The following is a 21685-nucleotide window of genomic DNA, read 5'->3' on the forward strand; positions in this document are numbered from 1 at the left end:
TTGAGCTATATGCTGCTAAAGTACTGGATTTCATTGTTTTAAAATCAAGTTAACAAGTCTAAACATGCTTTCGAACATTGAACATTTGAATTTTTAAGTTTAAAGTTTAAAATTTATTTTGACGGTTTCACAGCGCATATCCCTATATTTTTTACCGTTGTTTAGACTAAAACTAAAACACGTGGTGCTGCCATTTTAACAATAGACCCATTCAACCGCGGACCTCACGCGGTTGAATCTTTCAACTACAACCTAAAAAAGGTAGCATAAACAAAATTGGCCACGTTAAATCCTACCTGTACGGCAATAGAAGCCTTTATGATGTCTCGACTTATTCAACAAAGCTCTTTTTAATAACTGCCCGTTCTGCATCGTTTGGTGGTAAAAGTTAGAAAGAATTTGTAGCGCGGTGGACCACAAACTGCCGCTATAGGAAACTGGATTTCGTTTCACACATTTATGTTCGTTTTTTGTTTCACAACATGGACATGACGTAATATCTACTCAAGTATAACAAAAAGTTTTCAAATTGCACAACTTGGACCATTTTCCTTTCTTGTAACTTGTATTAGGGGAAATGATCTTGCACGAATTCGTTTGTTCGAGCAATTTCCAACTATCACGACTTCTTCTGCACGAATAAGAAGCGTGCTGTTGAATGCGCGTTGTAGGCTGAAAGAACATGGAGGTTATTTCGTTCCCTTTGTTACAATAAAACAACATGCGATACGGTTTAATATGGGAACCTTATTGTAAATGTTATGCCAAATTATGCCAAACGCTTTTCTACACGAAGATATTCACAGCATGCCAGATTTTGGCGCGGAACATCACAACATGTTTGCATGAAAGAGAGAATAGAAGCGATGAATTTTTAATAAACCCTCTTGTATCACTTACATGACGCTCTTCATGTCTTGTGATGTAATTGCTTTCCCTAGTTCGGTTAGTTTCATGAATTTTGCCAGTACGAGGAACTTTAAGCGTAACTTAGCCTATTTACCTAACCTGGTATAAGGCCCATGTACCATTTTTTGTACTACTGTTATATAATTTCATTTTAATTCTATCCAACTCATTTTTTCCTTATACAACACGGTTCAGGACGAAACTAGATAATATTTTATTCTGAGAACTTTACAAAATGATCAAAAACAATATCCTGACATCATGGGGCTTTCCCAATCACATGACAGTCGTTGATGACTTGACAACCAATTAATGCCACGTGCGCAAGGAAAATGAAGTGAGAAAATCACGTAAAAAATCGTGATCAGAATGTGGCAAAACTTTGGCAATCGCTTCGGGATCCGGAAGACGAGATTATAAGCCTACACTTCCAACATAAGCTTTTTAAATAAAAACCAAGATAACTTTGTAGTGGTGGTCGGTCAATTTAACCCAGGACAACCCAACCAACGTACGACTAACTCATCACATTTTTCATTTAGCATTCATTTAGCATTCATTTAGCATTCATTTAGCATCTTTTAGCATCATTTAGCATCATTTAGCATCATTTAGCATCATTTAGCATCATTTAGCATTTCAACCCAAGGGTTATGCAACTCACAGACGTTGGTTAAGTGGCCCTGGGTTTAGTCGTTCTTGAATTAATTGCCCTGGGTTGGATTGACCTGAAACCTTTTGAAATGTTTACCACTGTCTATCCGATGAAAACAATTAAACGTTGAACTAAACGCATCTGGTACGATCCAGATTCCGCATAAAGGATGCACAATATTGAATAGCACTGTCGTAAATAATTCGCCAGTCATGTTCAGCTTCCTAAATTTTCCGTGATTGGTTCACACGTGATAAAGTTTTTCACGCTTGATCGCATCCAGGAAAGGTCGCGGGATTTTCCGGACTAATCGTGAATAAACACATCTTGTGAGTGTGATGTTCTTTTGCAGATTGCTATGAGGGTAAACAGCGATTTCCATATATGGCGTGAACGTCGAGTGTATAATTGAAGTGTGCATAAAACTTTAAAAATCTCGAAATAAGTTATTTCGAAGTTCTCCATTGGCACATCTCTTGTTTCTAAAAACATTTCTACGACTTCTAAAAAAAGATTTAATCGGATGCATTTTACTCTTAGGTTTCTAATCATTTTTGTTTTAACCTCGACCCTTCGAAAAGTTAATTGCTTCTAATTGAGGGTGCGCCGCATCACATAATGATCCGAAATCTACCGCTGTTTCTGTTATACTTGCGAATCTAATTGTAGCTGAAAAGTTTGGGTCGAATTATTTAGCGTATATTGTAAAAACAAAAAACAAAAGAAACATTAAAGTTTTCCACTGTTTGGCTGATTTATATAGACGGTGGATTATTTGGAGTGTTTTCGCGATTTTTATTTACAACAAAAAATTAATCGTTATAAACTTTCATATCAATGAAGTGAATACTTTAACCCTAAATCCCTTGCTTGCCAGGTAGGTTGTAACTTAAATGCAATGGGTAAAGTTGGGGGTCCAGACTCGGACGCGATACGGATTTGCACAAACATCATAATCTTGTAATTTCTTTGTGTTCTCACAAATCCGAATCTTTTTTGATTCGTCAAGTGGCTCTTTTTATGGATCATACGCTGGTAGAAATGTTTTCCTAATTATCTTCCACAATCTTTGGGATTATGCTGTTTCATAGCAGCAGGTTTTTCCCCATAAAATATTTAACGTTCCCGATTGGTGGTATACATTATCTTATACGATGACGTCATTTTACGCGCTTATATTTTCCTCCTCACGTCAAGAAGTAAATTTTTGAACAAGCAAGAAAGTAACAAAAGTTTAACGATTTATGTCACCATTTTTTCCTTCCAGCAAGTATGTCTAGGGCTTATAGTTTTGCAGCGCCATCAAGAAAAATTAATGCAAAGACTGTTCGACCTGAACACGACAATTACGTGCACTCAGCCCAATTTTCTCATTTCGGCAGTGACGTCTAGCGGTTAGGAATACAATGAATATTTACCGCTAGTACATGTCTTAGAGTCGAACATGGTTTGAAAACACACCATGGTACCGATGTGATTTTGTACAGAAATGTATAATAATTTTGACCCCTTAGATATACTCGGTTAATAGCGCAAATGATTCAGTTCCTTTTAAAATTTCTGCGATAATGATTGCACTGTATCCTATTGTTATTACAGTATCAGTAATTATTACATAATAACCTATAGGTAGCCGTGATTATGTGATAATAATCAGCCAAATGGAACTAGTAAGGCGATTATGTATATAGACCAGGTGGTCAGGTATAAGATACACGTCACATATGTATAACGCAAAGATACGACCTGTGTAAATATTTCGCAAGCCTAAGCTTGTTTGACTTGCAGTATCAACGCCGACATAATCATAACTAATCGCCATTTAAATGTCGGTTTGCCTGCACAGTCAGATAAGGCTTGAGCTTAATTACAACGAAGAAACCATTAACTTAACACCGTCTGGTAAATGTTTAACGTTTGCTGTAGGAAAATGTTTAGGTTAGTAAAATGTTTACTTTTTTACGACTTGGTCAAGTTTAAGCAATCGAAAACAATGATAAGTTTAAGTCAATAAGAAGTTTTTCATTGCTTTTTCATACACCTCAACTACAGAACCGTTCACTAACAAACTTTACATCACATTCATTATGTTGGGGATGTTTGTAATAAACGGATATTTAGTGGAACAAAATCACGGAAGCCTGAAAACCGGAGTTTTTGTGACGCTGATTATGATCGGCTATCTTTGCTTGATTTTTAATCTGTGGTAAATTTGTTTTCAAGATCCACAGTATGACAAGGTAGTGAAAGTACCCAGTACTACAATACGGTATCTAGCTACAAATTGTCTTAAGAAAATTTTGAATAATGATAATTCAGTGATGATAAGTTAACTACTTTTACCATTGCATCAAATATTTTCTTAAATAGCTTAAAGATGTTGCTTATTTTCATTATTCACTGTCTTTGCATTTTTTATTGTTCTTACTGAAAATTACAATTGGCTTGACAAAAAATGTTTTTAATTATACATGTTGCTGGACATTGCGTTTTTTGTTGTGAATAAAATGCTGCTGAAATATTTATGAAGCTAACATCAACATCACAGCGCTGTACTTGAACATATGTAGAAATGCTGTGTTATAGACACTTTATTGTGTTAGACAGCAAAGTAAATTACGCAAAATACCCAGGCTTATGTTTTACGTTCTTCTTACAACGCACACTGCGTACATCAAAAGGCAAGTCTTTGAAGGCTTAAGCCAAACGATCGAGACTCGTTAAATTTTTTTTCAGGGAAATCAATTTTAGGTAATTTACGACTGCAAGACTGACGCAGACAGATTTCCATAAACCATGCAACAGTTTAAAATAGAATTGCAATCTCAATGTAGATTAAATGTACCGGTATCCAAATGAATGTATTCTTGTTCTAGATTTTAAACACCAAACCAATATGTCGATAGATTCTGCGATAAAGTTATAATCAATCATGATGATATGACATCGGAACCTCCATATCTTCGGTTTGTTAAGAGGGTTTGTACATTTTGATGGATTGAATTTTTGTATTTTTTAAGTTTTGTGATTGGTCGGTTTCTTGATTTTGCCGGAACTTGAAGCTATTCATTAAAACCGCAGAACAGTGGCAAGCTTCGTTAATGAGCTACCTTGATCTTGACCATCACTGTAGCGATTCTGAACATCGAAACCAGATCACATAAATGCGAGACCAACGATCTAACAACAACAAGACTGAGCAGGTGACTATTTGTCAGAGCCGTGTTTTCATTTTAATTAAAGAATTTGATGATCACTGCAACATTCGTTCTGAATATCTGTACTTTAAAATGTGTTTACTTATGTTTTCTATTGTCAATCCAATACCTCGTTCGCCTTATTCCCTAATATATGAATTTATTGCGGTGTTGGTATCTTTCTTTGGGTTTAACTTGGGCGCACTAATAAAAACTTTTGAAAATAGGCTTTGCTTATGTGAAGATTTTTCCCCCAGCTAATTCCTAGAACAATCGAAGTTTGTAGTTCATGGCAATTTTATGCTTACGGGCCTCTTACGTCACAAACAAAAAAAAGCGCGAGGAAAAGACGATAAAATACGTCATTGTAATGGTGATAATTTGTAAAGTGGCGAAAACTTGTTGCGGCAGAAGGGTTACTTGCAGTGAGCCTAGACTTGAATTGCAGCAAATAAAAGAGTACTAATGATTCTACATGATTTGACATCAGCAATGGACCGTTATAGCTGTATTGGTAAACTGAAGGGTTAGGGGGCTTGGTTAGATATGTCACTTGAGTCTTGATGGACTTAGGTCAGTTGAAAAGCTTATTTGCATTTCGATTTCAGCCTTGGAGTTGTTTTAAAGCGTTTGGTTGATTTGTTAAAGAAGCAATCAAACTTGCTGATAACTAGAACTAAGTTTGTTAGAAAATTAATTAGCGGGTTATGATTACCACGAGGACACGTGGTAACCTTTCTGCCCAGCACGCAATTTCGTGTTTATCGTTGTGAGATTTACCGTTAACTGCGTACAATGACACAGCACTTTATCGGAACAGCCGACTGTTAGCGGCACAGTATTTTTTTCAATAGATATCGTGCTGATAAACACAGGCAGAGACAACACGGTGAGCAAAGTCCAATCAGTATTGTTAGCTTAGATGGATTTCTATCAGACGACACGAAAGGACAACAGGCTTGTTTGAAACATGCGAAAACAGCACCTTGGCTGTTTTTCGGTCGTTGAACGACAGTGCTCGTACAAAGAGTTCTTTGATTTCGCACCAAGTCATATAATATTTACGGCAAGCGAGAGACGCACGAGCGAAAAACAATGTGTGCTTTGTTGTACGGCTGACGTGCTGACGGCACTAACAGCGTTTTTTCTATTTTGGCTTTTACGTCTGCTTACGCAAGAGTTGGTAAAACTGACGCATGGCGATCTGATTCACAACCAAACATCGTAGAATACTGGGACGATTGTTCTTACGGTTGCGGACGACCTGTTGAAATTTCCTGGACGGTTTTGTCTAATTTTAGTTCATTTGTAACACGTTGCTGCACGGTTTGCAGTGGAGTTAGCGCAGCACAAAAGCGTCGCGTGTTCAGTGTCTTTGCAACGTTAGAAAAGATTTAAAACTACTGCAGTTAATGAATTTTACTTGCGCGGACATTTCACTCGGACTCAATTGACATATTTACTAAAAATGCATTTTAAACTTGTTGTAAACAATTTCGAAGTTTGTAACGGATTCGTCACTTTGCCCAGTAAATTTAGCCACTTCGCCAACGTGAACAGAGTAAAAGCATCGATAGAAAATGGAAAACACGTTGGTGGAGGTGAAGATAGTGAAAAGGTTGTGGCGAAGTGTTAGATCGAAACGTATGAGGGGGGGCGTGCCATACGTGGATAAGTAAATAACGGGCGGTTTGATTAGCAAACTAGCGCGCCGAATCAATGAATTGTTCCGCTTGGACAAACAAAGTCTTCTCACGCGAGAAAGGCGACCCTTGATCCCAGAAGAGTGTATCTTGAGTATCGTGTTGTCAATATGTTTTTGTGACTCCAGCATCGGCCCGGTCAATGCCGTAGAGAAGACGACAGAACGTTAGAAGCAACAAAGGCAGCCCGTCGTTTTTCGCTGTTTTTAGCAACCTGCATTTTAGAGTTCACTTTAAGTTTATGGGAATGTTATCGGTGAAGTTTTGTTTTAACAATTTGCCTGTGTGTGTTGGAAAGATAAGATATTAATTGGTTTAATTCAATTCTTTTTTATTTTTATGCCCTAATATGGCACTGGACGCCGCTTATAGGGTTCAAGGTGAACCACATTAATAGAGAAAAGAAAACAGACCACAGGTAACAGCCATAAAGTGTAACAGCCATGCGGTCAAATTTAAATGCTTTTAAGTCAAGCGATAAAGGTTTTGCGCTATTTTGGTTGGCGGTCTATGGCCTAAAATAGACTTTATCTATCGTAATAGCGATCTACTAACACAAATATGTTCACGCATGCATGCGTTAGTTTGTTACTAGCATTTGCGTTAAGCGTTAGTTCATGGAGCGATTTAAATTTCGCGAATTCCTGACGCGTTTCAGGCGTCCGATCGAACTCTTCAATGCGAGAAATGTCAGTTCTGTCTCAACGCAAGCACTCCCTCGTTAGACCCTGTCGAAGAACTTGCAGCTTACAGCACCGCAACAGTCCATATTTGGTGTTATGTGTTTCTCAACTATTTTGACAGCAGTTTGAGCGCTCTGTGGAGCGGTTGTTAGCTCATACACGGCTATTGTGAAATTGACGAGTGTGCCGTGGAGACGCTTTTTGGCTCCGGCTTCAAGGATAAATAGAAATTTATTCTATTTCGATACAAGTGTAATTAAATTTAAAAATTTGAGTTAAGACCACCAAGGAAAGAACAGCTTCGCCTAAGAAAGGCCGCTTCTGTCACAGGCAGCGAAAGTTTGATTGAAAATTAAGGAAATAATGCACTCTTTATGCAATACGAAAAGGCTGGTATTTGTACTGCAGTCAAATGCTGTTTATCTTAGCAGTCTATCAAGTTTAGCAAAACGGGTTGCGTAATTGTTTCTCGGGGGAGCTTTTTAGTACTAAAAGGTTTGTCTTGTTTGCAGACGTCATGTATCATATGTCGCACGGCTATGACATAGGGCGCACGTAAGCAGTTTTGTCGCCACAGTTTCCCCACGAAGGTGGTGAACTTCGTACTCAAGTTTGTTAGTCTGATTGGTTACATAAAGTGGTCATTTGGGGAAGTCATTGTTCGTAATGGTATTAAGTTTCGTGGAATATTTATTTTCGATTTGATACAGTTATTTATTGATTTGATTTTTTTGCCTTAAGAATTTTTTCAGCCAGTGATTTTGCTTTCACGTTGTTCTTAAAAACAAATTTACTGTATTGGTTAATGGATGAAGTTCTTTATTCTTAACACACAAGTTGGCTTTTGGGCGATCATAACAAAACATGTGAATTTTATCCATTAATCTTGTGACTTGGCACTCATTATGAGGCCAAGTTAGGAAATGTTAACAATGTGTTAAATGAATGTCGCTGTTGCTTCATCTATAGTTATTTTGTCGGACCAGTAAGTCATGTCAATAATTATTTGTAAAAATATTGACCAGACAATACTGCAAATTTGGCGATTTTGTCGTTATCAATTAACATTTTTCGCAAAAGAAGATTTTTAAAGAACCCTTATAGCCAATCTTTATAAAGTATATTAAAATACTAACGGTTATAATAAAAGTGAACGAAATTTATCAAGGTCTATTTATTTATTATTGTAAATGCTGTATTTAACTTGACATCGTTAATTTTCTACACCGCCATTTTGAATGTTAATGGCCGATCTCCGGAGTAAATTTGTTCCTGTATTGTTCCTATTATTCCTGTTCCTTTGTTTGTTCCTTGTTCCTTGACACTCTGCAGCAGCATCAAGTCATATTACGCTCAATTACCTTCTTTTGTTGCTAATTTTGATTCTAAAGTTTCACGCTAAATATCTTCAAAATATGCAAAGTCAAACATTTTGGAACTTTGGCAGCATTTTTATGCGTTTGACGATGTGTCAGCAGATATCGACATGGTCACCGCCATAAAACTTAAAAGCAACAAAACATCAACTGAAAACAGAACAGGTCAATGATAGGTCAAATAGGTCAAACAGGTCAAATACTAATGATGAATGATAGGTACTTTTATCTTTCACAAGCACGTAAATGTATTCCAGCGTAGCCTCTCGAAATAAGCAAGATAAGGTGTTGTAAGTTGCGATCTATTATTTTAACATTAGCGTCGTTGAATGACACTTGCGTTTTGTATCTTGAAGATTGTCATTTTTCACGATGTTACAAAAGATAACCTTCACACTATTTTGAGGCTCATATCTGAAGTCATCATATGACTCAACAGCGACCTTTAACGGTCACGATTTACCAAAAATTGATCGCCTCTAGGATAGGATTTGGAACTTGACAATTCCACCCAAATCTTATACAGCTGTGGTGTTAGACACGACGTGAAATGACATGGCGTCGTGTTCTACAATCTATATCATCAGTGTAGCAAGCTCCTCGGTTATAGGTTTGTTGTTCGTTCGTTCGTTCGATATCTAAATGTACATAATGATTCATCGTCGTGTAAACTCAGTACCTCATCATAAAATCCGTCATTGTTCAACGTTTTTCGAGTTGCAGTTGGACCAGGGTGCCGCAGATTTACGAGAGATCCGCAAATAAGTTTTACTGTCCCGTACTTGCTTTTATTACATGTTGTTTTCTGCGTTTAGTTTCAGCTATTTTGAGCTGTATTTTAATACACCGAAGCATTAATGGCTTAAGAGTTAGGTTGTTATTTATAATCATTAAAGGGGAGACGTAGAATGTACATTTATCAAGTTCATCAGATTTTTTCTGGTGTTACTAACTACTAGAAACGAGGTTAGAAATTGCACGAATGACCATACACCCTTTGCAGAATGGTTTGTGATTGTGTTGTTAGAATTAGCATTTCTGATAGATGTGTAGATAGGGTGAAAAGTTGATAAAGCATAGACTTTAAGCTTATAGACTTAATTTACTTTTTGTGAAAGATATTTTTGTGTATACTTGTGATTTTTTTGCGTTTTAGGACAGCTCGGCTTTTGTTTCGAAAATATTAAAGCTAACTCTACTGGGCCAAATCTTTTTCACTGACATATTCAAGTACGTTTGCTTTTAATGTAAACAATTTTGTTTGTCCTAGCGTCTCCGTTTTTGAATTCAAATGCGACAACTGCGTCATAAACTACTCGCAACTGCGCTAAAGTGTCGATTTTTTAATTTCTCTTCTACCACATAGTGTCGCTAAGTAATAACTTTAGCCTGGGTTTGCACCGAAGATTCTCGCCTGGCATAAGCAATGCAATTAAAGCAATACGTACTGCTTACCTACCAGCGCTTATTTGCCCAAACAATTGCCTGCAATGTATTCACCACTTCAGATTCGTAACAATAGTATTAATGTATTATTATTATAATACTATATGTAGTACAAACAAAAACAGAGTAGATATCATCTCAAAGGCTAACTTTAATTTATTCAACAAGAGCTTTCGCAAGCTTGAGCATACTGATTCAGGTGATGGCCAAGTAAAGTTGTGGTAACAGTTCAGTAACTTTGTGCTTGGTAAATTTAATATCTCTTCAAAGGCATCCACTTATTTAACGTCAGCACACCAATTTGTTTTTGTTTAACTCGTTGTAATGTATTTTGTACAGAAAGTTAAACTTTAAGTGCAAAACATAGCAATTTTACGAAGGCAGAAATAAACAACTAAAGTGGACATGCTTTCAAAAAGTGGATTACCATACAAACATACTTCAGTTGCTTAAAGGTCAATTAGAAGTCTTGCGGCGAGCCACCGGCTACCGCAAAGGTTTATTTTTTACACCAAGGAGGTAACGACGGTGACTGTTGTGCCAACTATAAACTGGGTGAGTTGATATGATCTCCTTTGATTAATTCATTTTTAATTGGAGTGAAGTAAAACGCGTAACCTTCCCAAAAGTCGTCCAGGTCGCCGCCTTAATCAAATTACGGTTTTTGCTTACGTCAGAGCCTGCTCGCTTTAAAATTATCTTAAAATGCAAATCCAACGGTTGGTTGTCACTGTCACGTGAATGGTTTAAGTTTAAACAGAAAGCAGCTAACCTAAGAAGATGTGATTTTTGTCTTGTGTTTGTGTTGTGGCTTTTTTAAAACTGGAATTTGTTATATGCGGCTCGAGCATGAAGCAGGTCTGGCCACCCCTGCACTATACGAAGGCCGAAGCTAAAAATATTTTTATGTCCTGTGTAACATAAGCGGTGCACTTTTATGTTAAACTTGTAAGTAGACAACAAAAAGTATTGCCGCCGTTCAGCATAGAAGCAGTGACAACACAAAGCGATTTGATGCGAACTAAAACAACCGCGAGGTGACGCTAACCGCACACATACTTTGCATTTCAGTGTATAATGTGAACATGTACTGTTCTTCATTACAAAACTAATTTACATGTTCTTGCTTTTTTTCTTGCTTCTTGCAATTAAATTGAAACGCGAAAACTACAAGTTGGTTTGTGTTTGTTGTATCGGTAATCGTTAGAGTTTTATATTATTGTTCAAAGCATTTGTTTATCCAAAGCTGTTTACAGCTTTCATCATATGAAAACTAAAGGTTGAGATTAAGGTGTAGTAGACTGTTCGCTCCGTTTTGCGCTACAACAACTATATGTCATAATCCAAAACGTTTTATCTGGAGTCACCGGGTGACCTTGCTGTAACACCAAATTTTATTTTGTTAATTAATTGTCGCTCATCACCGAAACAACTACAAATACCTTTTGCAATGGTCAGGGAAACATAGCACACATATGTATACTTCTAGGGTCATTAATAAGGTTAGCTTCCAGCTGAAAGGTGGTATTGTGAATTATGTTTGAACAGTTTCTAAAACATCACACTTTGATTCGGCTTAAACATTAACTTGGCTATGATTTTACAACATCGTATGATCTTCCAGACCAACTGAAGTTTTGGTTAATTATTTCTTACACCGTACGTGGTGTTAAGTTTACACTTGTCTGCTATGTTTACGCTGTAACTAGTCTTTTGTGTTGGCTTTGCATACTTTGCCTAAGCCTATTGGCCGTCACGGTAATCCCAAAAGGATTAACAAGATGCTTAAAAGTTGTTTAAATTAGCAATTGTTTTCTCCCTTTGGTGTGACTAATGATTATGTATTTTACTCACCAAAAAATAATTACGAATTCGATCTATAATTATAACCAACTTTTAAAGGATAAAAGCGGTTTCAGTGATCTTTTCACTTAAGAACGCGCTTGCAAGACCCGTTCCCGTTAACAGTGGGCTTAACAACAGCCTTGGTTGTCGCTTGTGGTTCGCATGAAGGCCACGACCACTTTCTCCTTGGGTTTGTGTATATGTGCAGGACATATTCATAGTTAGGCGTCGACCAGAATTGTTTGGCTTAACCTGTTTTTTGTTCCACTCCCTGCAAGCGCTCAAAGTAATGAAACTTAATGTTCATGCCGTTTCAATTTGTCCTTCATGCTCGGTCGTCAAAAAGGTTGTAGTGTACCACCGGCAGTTGACAAAGACAATTGCTGGTTACCCCAAACCAGGTTGGAAATACCCAGGGCCGAAGTATAAAAGAACGTCCAATGGTAGTGTTATAAAACCGCGTAAAGCTGTGGGAACTATCGAATATACTTAATAGCTGTTATTAATTAAACGGGAATTAATGGCAGTGGTGCGATTGCCATTTAGCATAAACCTCTAAGAACATAGCTGGGCAGGTTATGTCATAATTTTCATTCGGTTGTCAAAATGGTATGTTATTTTCGAATATGATCGATCTTGTCTGCAATGTAACAAATGGCAGTCTCATGTATTTACAAGAAAAAGAAACACGATTTCATATTTATCCGTTTCAGCAAATTCGTTATGAAGCTTACAACCTTTCTGCTTTTTTATTGAATGTTCTGCCGGTTACAATATATTTACACAGGCTGGCGACATAGGCTGTGGGCTGCACGGGCTTTTAGTTCAGTTTGTGTTTTTCATGTACTTTTATCTCTTTGCTTGTCGTTTCTGTTTGTTTAGTTATCTAATCGGCTTGGCCCGTATTCTCCCCCTTATCTACGGAATTTCGCTTGCTTATTGTAGCCCGCGGTTACTCGGGACTGTTCGTTTACGGGTTTATTCCGGGCCAAGCGTACAAGCCTTAATTATTTAACTGGATAAAGTACAACACGCCACTTGCCTGTCGAGCTAATTTATTTGCTCAGAAATAACGTTTGAATGTAACCTGCTGCATTTGTTTGACAAGCGGTAAAAATCACGTGTTCTGGAATTAGTAGAAGGGCGTTAAACTATGCAGCTAGGGGCGGTTTGTTTTGGAAAAGTTATAAGACAAAGCGAAGCGTCGCGCAAAACACACACCTACCTTCCATCCTTCTCGCGTTCTCAACCGCTGGCTATGGTTTGTTTACTTTCCCTTTGTCTTCTTGACTAATCCCTCTTAATTGATCGCCCAAAACGTAAATATCCAAACTCGTATGACGTCATCGATCGGTGACGCGATCTTTCATTTTGGGATGATCTTGTTGTTTGTGCGGTTGTTCGCGATTTTACTCTTTGCTGAAAACGTGACGTTTGAGATGCGATGTTTGGGAGGAAATGCTAAGCCGTAGTAAGGCAATGTCCGGGGCCTGGCCAGCTGGACTGATGTCATTGTGGCTTTGACATTGCAACCGCGAGCTGATGATCGAATTAACTTAACAATACAAAATATGAGTCAATGGGTCTATGTCCATTTTAATAACAGTTACCGAACAGCTTTAAATAGTAAATTTTTGTCATTGATTAAAATGATCCGTGCGATATCAGCCATTGTTTTGGTTTGACTTTGATGACGATCACTTTAAACTTGTCCTGGTAAGTCTGCTTTTCTTGCCACTTTGTCTTCCAAACAAAGTGATTCATCTTTTACTGTGCATGAGCGGTATCTTGACGTTTTAATCTTAAAATTTGCTTATTTGGATTTTTAGAAGAGGAAACATTTGTTTGTGTCCTAACAAAATGTAAACAAGTGACGGTGTGTGAAACTAGTTGAAATTGAAAACGAGAAATCCTTATAAAATTTTAGGCAAAACGAGTTTTTATTTTGCACGAGAAAAGGAAAAGTGCGATAAAGGCATCAAGTTTGTTTTGAAAACTTTCCAGCAGTTCCGCTAGCATAGACAGATTATAATTTCTCACTTTGCCGCATTTACGTAATTGTTTGTTTTTGACTTTTGCCTATCGCCGACGGTGCCGCGCACTCACTCCTGGCTAAGTTAAAAAAACAAACAAAGAAAAAGAGAAGCAAGATGTTATCTTTCTTCTCATCTCCTCATCGGTAGCGATCAACCGCCTTCGCGCAAGAAAATCTTCTTTTCGGCGGCAACTTTACTCATCTCCGTCGCTGCACAACCCGATCGCGCATCATGCTTCGAGCTTTCGCCGTAGTCGCTTTTAGAAATGATGTAACTATTACGCTTTCCGATTGGCCGAGCACCAGCGGAGAAAACATATGTTTTAAAAGAAAAAAGGTGGTGATTTGCGAGCGGAGAGCGATATGCTCCGTGCTCAAGCAGAAAATTACGCCGCTTTGCAAGTCTGTTTTACAGCGATGACGTATAGCGTGGAGAAGTCCGAGCGAAAACCGCATAAATGACACGCTTCCAACATGGCTTATGTTGGATGAAGGATTTGTGTTTGACACAAAATAAACTAAAACCATTTTCCCGTATTACCAGCACCCTGGCCTATAATATGAGGCTTCAATTTAGGTTGCTACCTTGACTTGCCTGTAGAAGTTAAACTGAGTTTCAAACCGACAATCCCTTTGTAATAACAATGATCAGTGGACCACAGTGTTACATAACCTACCTGTAATTTTGGAACGAGGGTTCGCTTGAAATGGGTACGTGATGTTTATAGGTTTATGAGTCACTCAGTCGTCTAATTGAAACCCGATCACACCAACTGTAACTTTACTCTGATAAGACCAAGATACGTCGGAAATTGTTCGAAAATGTTTCTAAAAATAGGTTCTCGGGGGTTATTTGCCGATATGTATTTTATGTTTAATGCGAAATCGTTAAATGGTTATAGTTACCATTTTAGTGTAAAACGTCAGTGTCTCGATCTTCGAATCAAAGTGTCCTTGTTAACAGCAGGTGTTATTGGTTTCGAAGCGCAGTGTTTTAGTTGAATAAAAAACGAAGAACGAGTTGACCAAAACCATTGTTTTTGCACTCTGATGTGGCTATTACAGGCCAAGGTTAGCATCGAAATCCGGTTAAGAACAATGGTCAGACTGCTAATTATCATCATAACCTTTCATTATCGTCTTCCTGCTACAGGCTATGGTATGTTCACGCGTTGTTTGAGTTAAGTTGGCTGTGAGCTTTAATGCATTTGTCACTCTTTGTGCTTTGCGAGGCTGGGCTTTTCGTAATGCGCGGAGTTAGTTGCTTGAGATTTATTGCTAGAAATTTCTTGATTGAAATGACCCCAATTCCGTGATTTGTCGTAATCCACCTTGAAATTTACCGGCGCCTTGCCTCGTTTTGTAACCAGCGGTCACATCCCTTCAGTTGGGTATTTTAAGTTCATGACGTCACCGCCCACCAAGCTCGATTTTTTTCGGCGAGATTTTCCGTTTCTTTAACATGACGCGCGAAAAACTCGCTTTTCCGGGGTATCGGGTGTCGAACATCAATCAGTGAGATCTCCCCGCTCAAGAGCGAAAAATCGGCCGCCTCGTGTTCCGTTCCCTCTATGTTTGGAAACCTGATCAGCTATAACGAAATTGCTTATACAATCGACTAAACCGTCAGGGTCAATTTTGAAGTCACTCATGTGTGACCCTGCTTTACCTAAGTAGTCTTACCCAGTTGATATAAACAAATTTGAAACACTCCATACATTTGCAAACCAATTGTTATTTTGCTGGGTATCGATCAACGCTTAAATACAATAACAGGCGTAAAATCTGCCCATGAATTATGCTGCAGTAGTAAAAAGTATTCGGCTAAAGCAAGGCGACGGTAATAAGGCACAAAGGAACTACGAAAATTAAAGAAAACCTGGAAATGGATTTTTAGCAATTATGAAATCACTGACGGAAAAGGCAATTGGAATACGCAAAATAAAATTGAACAACAACGAAGCTTAATAAGTTATAGAATCACACGAATACACCATGTTTTGCAAAGCGAAATATTAGCTTTAAATAAACGGAAGATGGTCAATGATTTCAAATTAAACTAGAATGCGTCGAAGCGCTAGTGCAAATTAAATTAAAAACGCTTTTACGCAAACTGAAAACTAAGAAAGATTGACGTGAAAAGGTGGCCAGCATATTTTCACGCACTTGATAAGGGACGAATTGAAAGATTTTGTCCCGATATAGTCATTGCCAGTTCTGATAAAGATTTGATTCAATCCAGACCCTGCATTTCTGTTTTTGGTTTACCAGGACTTCAAAGCATGCAATGTTGTTTCAAATTTTCTAGTTACCAGTTTGGACTGCCAAAGCACAAAACAGAGTCACAAAAACACAACACCTGGACACCCAATTAGTGACGTGAGTATACATGGCCTACTGGTGCGAGGAAAATACTTCGTTGGGAGAACTACTGAGAGACCAGTTTGTCTGCTGATGCTGTGCGCTTGCATATTGTGCGCTATGCTGCATCTGAACACACGGAGTGACGTAGGTGTATTCATTCGGCACGACGTAATGAGAAGCGTCTGTCGACTTGCTGAAGTACTGCCCGTGCAGAGCTTGATGGTGACCATGGGCATACTGCTTGTACGGGTGGTGGCGATGGTATTGATTGCTGGACAGTGTGGGAAGCGAAAAACGACGCTCGGCCGAACCATGTCCACTCTGTGCCTCGTCGTATGGGGAACCAACGTGCTCATACGGTTTTACAGACTCCGAAGAACACCGTACCGTCTCTTCAATGGACGGAATTCTCGACTCGCGGTGTGGTTCCAAGTTGCTCTGGCACCCTTCGAATCTACCACTTTGAAAGCTGCTTCTTTGTGCGAAGTTCTGCGGGAAAACAGCATCCGAATGCATATCAGAGGAGGATAAACTCTCGCTTCCCGTCCTACTTGTACCGAAGTAAGCTTGATAGGGTTGCTGGGATCCTGGTCCCGGGGGGGAATGTACTTCAGGTTCGGGGGAAAGGGCCTCCATGCACGCAAACTGGGCCTGCTGCTGATCTTGGTTAAGTTGAGGGTAGAAGTGGCGTTGAATTGGAGATACCTGCTCCTTCTTCACAGGAAGACGTGCTCCCGGGGGACTCTGATGGGGAAAAGAATTAAAATCGGCGGCGGACGATGGCATTGGGTATTTGGTGCACTGCCCCATGTCTCCATCGTAAGCGAAACGAGAGGAACGACTGAAAGGGAACCTTGCTGCATTTGGGGAAGGGCTGTTGCTGGGCATGTTGGGTTCCACCGACAATATCTCACACTGGTTAGCCCAGCTAACATTGCTGAAGCCTTCACTTGTTTCCTTGTTGGGTGGGAAAACTGACGTTTGTACCGAATGATCGATCGGACTTACATTGCGGTCCGTGCTATTCCCAGCCATGGTGTTCTTACCAGCCGACATACAGGAGTATGCAAAAGATTCAGAGTCTATCGTTCTGCCGACGCTAGAACGACTGGCGGGGCTAATTGGGGCTGAGGAATGGGGGAGATATTGCTCAAATTCGGCCACGTCAAAAGCGGAGCTTGTTTTCTGTGGCAAAGTGTTTATCTCTTGACCTCCCATTTTCATGCAATGCGCAGATCCGGGTTGTTGGGTCTTGCTGTCCGTCTTGAGAGTGCCGGTTGTTTCAGTGGTCATAGATTTCGACGCGTCATCGGACAAGTAAATCGAGCCAGACTGCGGGGAAGTGGGCACGATTGCGTCGGGAGAATTATGATAAGCGCCCATTCGTTGTTCCTGCATCGCGTCGTACATGAGCGCAGCCGACCCTTGATGCTGCATCGCCATTGAAGACGAGCTTCCTGGCGAATGACATATTCCGTGTGGCGATATCCTTGGTGGGGTAGTGTGCAGCTTTTTGGCTTGCTGAATGGTAATAGGGTTAGCGATTAAGGTCTGGTGCATGTTAGCCGAATCAGCCGTTCCGCCGTTAAGTTCAGCTTGCTTTTTGACTTGTTGTTTTCCAGTTATCATTTTTTGGTTTGTGCCCGACTGGCTTTGATCGGAACCACTGCTGGCAGTTTTGCTTGCCTTTCGACGCCGAGGCTGATATTTGTAATCGGGATGATCCTTCTTGTGTTTTATCCGGAGCCTTTCCGCCTCGTCCACAAACGGCTTCTTTTCACCTTCGCTCAGTAATCTGAACAAACAAGGTTAATTGAAAAGATTGGCTTCAAAACTTTGAACGTTTTCCAAGACCAAAAGAAGCGGCGTTAATCATCCTGCCACGCTTGGCTGCATTCTAACTTTCGCTGCATCAGGTTTATGCCTCACTGCTACGCTACATTAGTGTAAGACATATGTACTCACCTCCACAATTTGCCCAGTGTCTTGCTCAATTCAGCGTTGTGAAGATGAGGGTATTGGTCTGCTAACTTTCTCCTGGCGGCCTGAGAAGAGATTAAAATCGTCTGATTAACTTTCGAGTTCCTTTTTCCCAAACTACACGATTTTGTGACTTATACTTATGAGTTTATTAAGAAAGCAGAGTCGTAATTACCTGCGCCCACACCATGAAGGCATTCATGGGGCGTTTTACGTGGGGTTTGCTTTTCTGTGATCCGTTCATTCGGACTGGCATCGGAACCAACGTCCAGTCGTAGCCTTTGAGTACTTGGCTGACCGCATCTTTTATGTCCTTGGACATGTCCTCCGATTCCTTTTCAGAGTTGGAGTCGCGATCGGACAAACAATCGTCGTTGATGTTGGGTTGTCGCAAGGAACTCGATTCTTGGCTGTCGTCCAGAAACTCGTCAAATCCGGCGGCGCGTTCTGATTTGAGCAAAGTAGCAGCTGCCCTTGCCACGGCTACGGCCGACTTAACATCACAAAACTGACTGAGGTCTGTTGGCGATGAAGTGGGGACCATGTTGCTATTGTCATCTGAGGTTTTTTCGAAGATGTCACAGTTTGCAAAATCGTCATCTGCGGACGATGTGCCCTTTTCCTTTGCGTACGCCCCGCTCGAAACATTTCTCTGCATGTCAAGTTCATCTGAATCTGACTTGTAACTACTTCGCTTTAGGTATCTCGATTCCTTGCCGAATCCGAAGTCGCCGTTGCTATGGTAACATTGATAGCTTGTGTCATCTTCCTTCGCCATCTGCTCTCCGTTGCGCATGCGCAATTCGTTCTCTGATGTGGATGGGGAGATTGCTTGCCAGTCACTTGCGCATACAGGTACGGTACCTTGCGAGGCCAAGATGTTGCCAACTGCCTTTCTGTCTCCAAGCAGGCTCATGTCGTTGTTCATTATAACGGGGCCGTCGATCGGTCCAAGGCAAATAGGCATCACACACTGTTGTTAGCAGGAAAAAAGTTCTTCGAATTTTCAATGACTTGAAATCTTCAACGGTTATTTGCAACAAGCTTATTAATGCTTCATTTATGTCAAAGATAAACAACTCTAAAAATATATAAATAATAATTAATTTACTTTGAATTGCCGAACTGAGCAGATAGAAACCTAGAAATTAGTTTTCTGCGTTATCGCTCGATCCGCCTCATGTTCTCATTGGGCTGGTTAACTCTGTATGATAGCTCCCTTCGGCTTCGGACCTGTATTTAAGCCCAGCGACTCAGCTGCCTACTGCAAGCGACGTATGTATGTGCGTGCACGCAGTCAATAGTGTCTGTATTAAGACAACGCGTAATCGCGCGCTGTTCCACCATTTCTGATGGAAAAAACTAAAAAAAGTTAAGTTTTGAAGTGAGAAAAAATAGCAGGTTTCTTATTCATCCGAATAAAAACTATGAAGTCATACTTTGAGACAAGCGGCTCACTTTAGCGCCCCTGGTGTTCCAATTTGTAGCGCTAAATTTAACTTAAAACCATTATCCGATTTCTTGTATCTATTAACTCGCCTATCGCGTTTAATCCTCCTAACTGGCAAAAACATTGACCTATGTTATTGGCGCAAAATAACGACCGGTACCTTTACTTGTCGTAAACAAACACGTTGTGGTAGCTTCGATAGTAAATTAGGTTATATGAAATCGGTGGCTTTCGCTGTCCGGTATTGACTTGTTTAAGTTCGGTTTTATTAGCGGTGGTGACCTCAGGCGTAGGCTTGACGTGTGTGTTCAATTTGCCAAATTGAACTGGAGTTTCCCCGATGTAAATTTTCAGTATTTTTATCTGCCAGTCAATCGACTTTTGACTTAAACTTATCCACAAACCAATACGCGAACGATGCCATCGCCTTTTGTGTGCACTGAGAAATATTTACATTTGCTGTTCTTTTGTTGAGTTGATAGAATCCTTACGTTGCGCTCTTGTTATTTTGTATGTAAAATATAGTAAAATGCACGATTTACATTCGTGTAAAAACGTGCATTTGTTTGTAAACGTTCTTTCTCCGGTTTGTTGACGTTAAGGAAACGGCAACGTCATATCCCAGTTCTACGTCCAGGAAGACTAAGTCTTAGTGAAGTAAATAAAATATTGACTGCACCGTGTTAGGTAAATCACTCTTCACAAAGTCCTTGTAATTGAAAGCCTTGTCTGTTTGGAGAAACGACCGACACTGTCTTAAAACTTTAGCGAGAAATGTTTTTGTTTAAACTTCTTTGCTTTGTTTAATTTGTGGCTTTTGTTGACATATTCAGTGCTGGTATGCAAGCAAAACCTAAAAACCAGGACCTTAAACAACTATCAAAGCAATGAAACCTCTACCCAGCATCGTTAGACCATTACACAAATAGCCTACATATGTACGCTGGAGGGCATGATGAATACAAAGCGTAATTAATTATAAGACATAATTTTGGCATTTCATAGCAGCAAATTAGTTGCAGTAGTTTTCACTGAAAGGTGTAAGACACTTCTCATTGAAAATTTAAGTCACTGCCATGAACTCAGGCAAGGTTAAAGGCTTTTGCAAATAAAGGAATTAAATAACTGTAACACTGGGAAAAGTCCGCTTTGTGTGTGTAACCTATTGACTATTGACCTATCCTGATGTCTTTAACCAACCCTAGTTGATAATTAAGCCAGTAGAATGCAGACGAGCAAGAATGTATGTAATGGAAAATTTACACAAAACGTCACTCCCGTTCGTTGATATTAGGACATTTTTGGGCCATGGATGGCGACACCCTAATGCAAGCTTTGCAACGTACCACAAATCGCTATTGCATAGTAAATATGAGGTTTATTCTCGTGCGCTTAATGGCGTACTCTTTTCTCCAAAATTTTTCAGCTTTTTTCGTATTTTCCACTTAAGGTTAATCCCAAAGCAATCCAGATTACACGCTTTTGGCTTTTCGTTCATTATATTCTCATTACGCGCTGTGATTTATACAACACTGATGTAATCTAGGTTTCAAAACCAAGCTAACGATTGTAAGGCTTAAACTTCACACCCTGTATGCTACCACCAGTGGATCGTATTTCTTCATTTGCGCATTTTTCAAGCGTTTTGTCGATTGTATTAATTAGACCATATTTCATCGGCAACACTAAAACAATATCGTACAGTATTTTACAGATTATGTAATTTGTTTACGATTTGTAATTTGTTGTAGAACCTGAAGCAGTGAAGTGTCACAAAATGGTCTGATTGAAAATCTAATTCATCTCAAGTAATAAAATATGTGATGGACGATTATGCTCGGTTAAGGATTTATAAGACTGAAGTGAAAATTTTATCACATTTTCGGCAAAAGTTGTTGTCGGTTGCATCAAATGTGAGTCGGACGCATGCTGTGATGACGCATTTGCGATTATATTTAGATACCAGCGACCTTCACCTTCCAAAAGTCTCTAAAAAGTGGTAACACTTTGCTTCACCTTTTGCCCTCCGGGAACGATAGCTT

General features: G+C 39.4%; 1 protein-coding gene and 1 long non-coding RNA gene across 3 annotated transcripts in view; one reads left to right on the forward strand and one right to left on the reverse strand.

Moving 5' to 3' along the window:
• Nucleotides 1-6444: 6444 nt before the first annotated feature.
• The window catches only part of LOC143462214 (uncharacterized), a 28417-nt gene continuing 13176 nt past the window's right edge, over nt 6445-21685 (forward strand). The window contains exon 1 of one of the 2 annotated variants that reach the window (XR_013118143.1): nt 6445-10524. This is a non-coding gene — a long non-coding RNA (uncharacterized LOC143462214). The remainder of the gene's footprint in view (nt 10525-21685) is intronic. The other variant, XR_013118144.1, reaches the window with a different exon arrangement.
• Nucleotides 15569-19376, reverse strand: LOC143462203 (uncharacterized). Its single transcript, XM_076960269.1, has 3 exons — nt 18369-19376; nt 18179-18258; nt 15569-18008 (listed from the first exon to the last, which is right to left on the reverse strand). Exons 1-3 carry the CDS (start codon nt 19158-19160, stop codon nt 16244-16246), a joined length of 2637 nt encoding a protein of 878 aa, XP_076816384.1. The 5' UTR covers nt 19161-19376; the 3' UTR covers nt 15569-16243.

This window comes from Clavelina lepadiformis, chromosome 6, assembly GCF_947623445.1.
Source record: "Clavelina lepadiformis chromosome 6, kaClaLepa1.1, whole genome shotgun sequence".
Lineage (NCBI taxonomy): Eukaryota > Metazoa > Chordata > Ascidiacea > Aplousobranchia > Clavelinidae > Clavelina > Clavelina lepadiformis.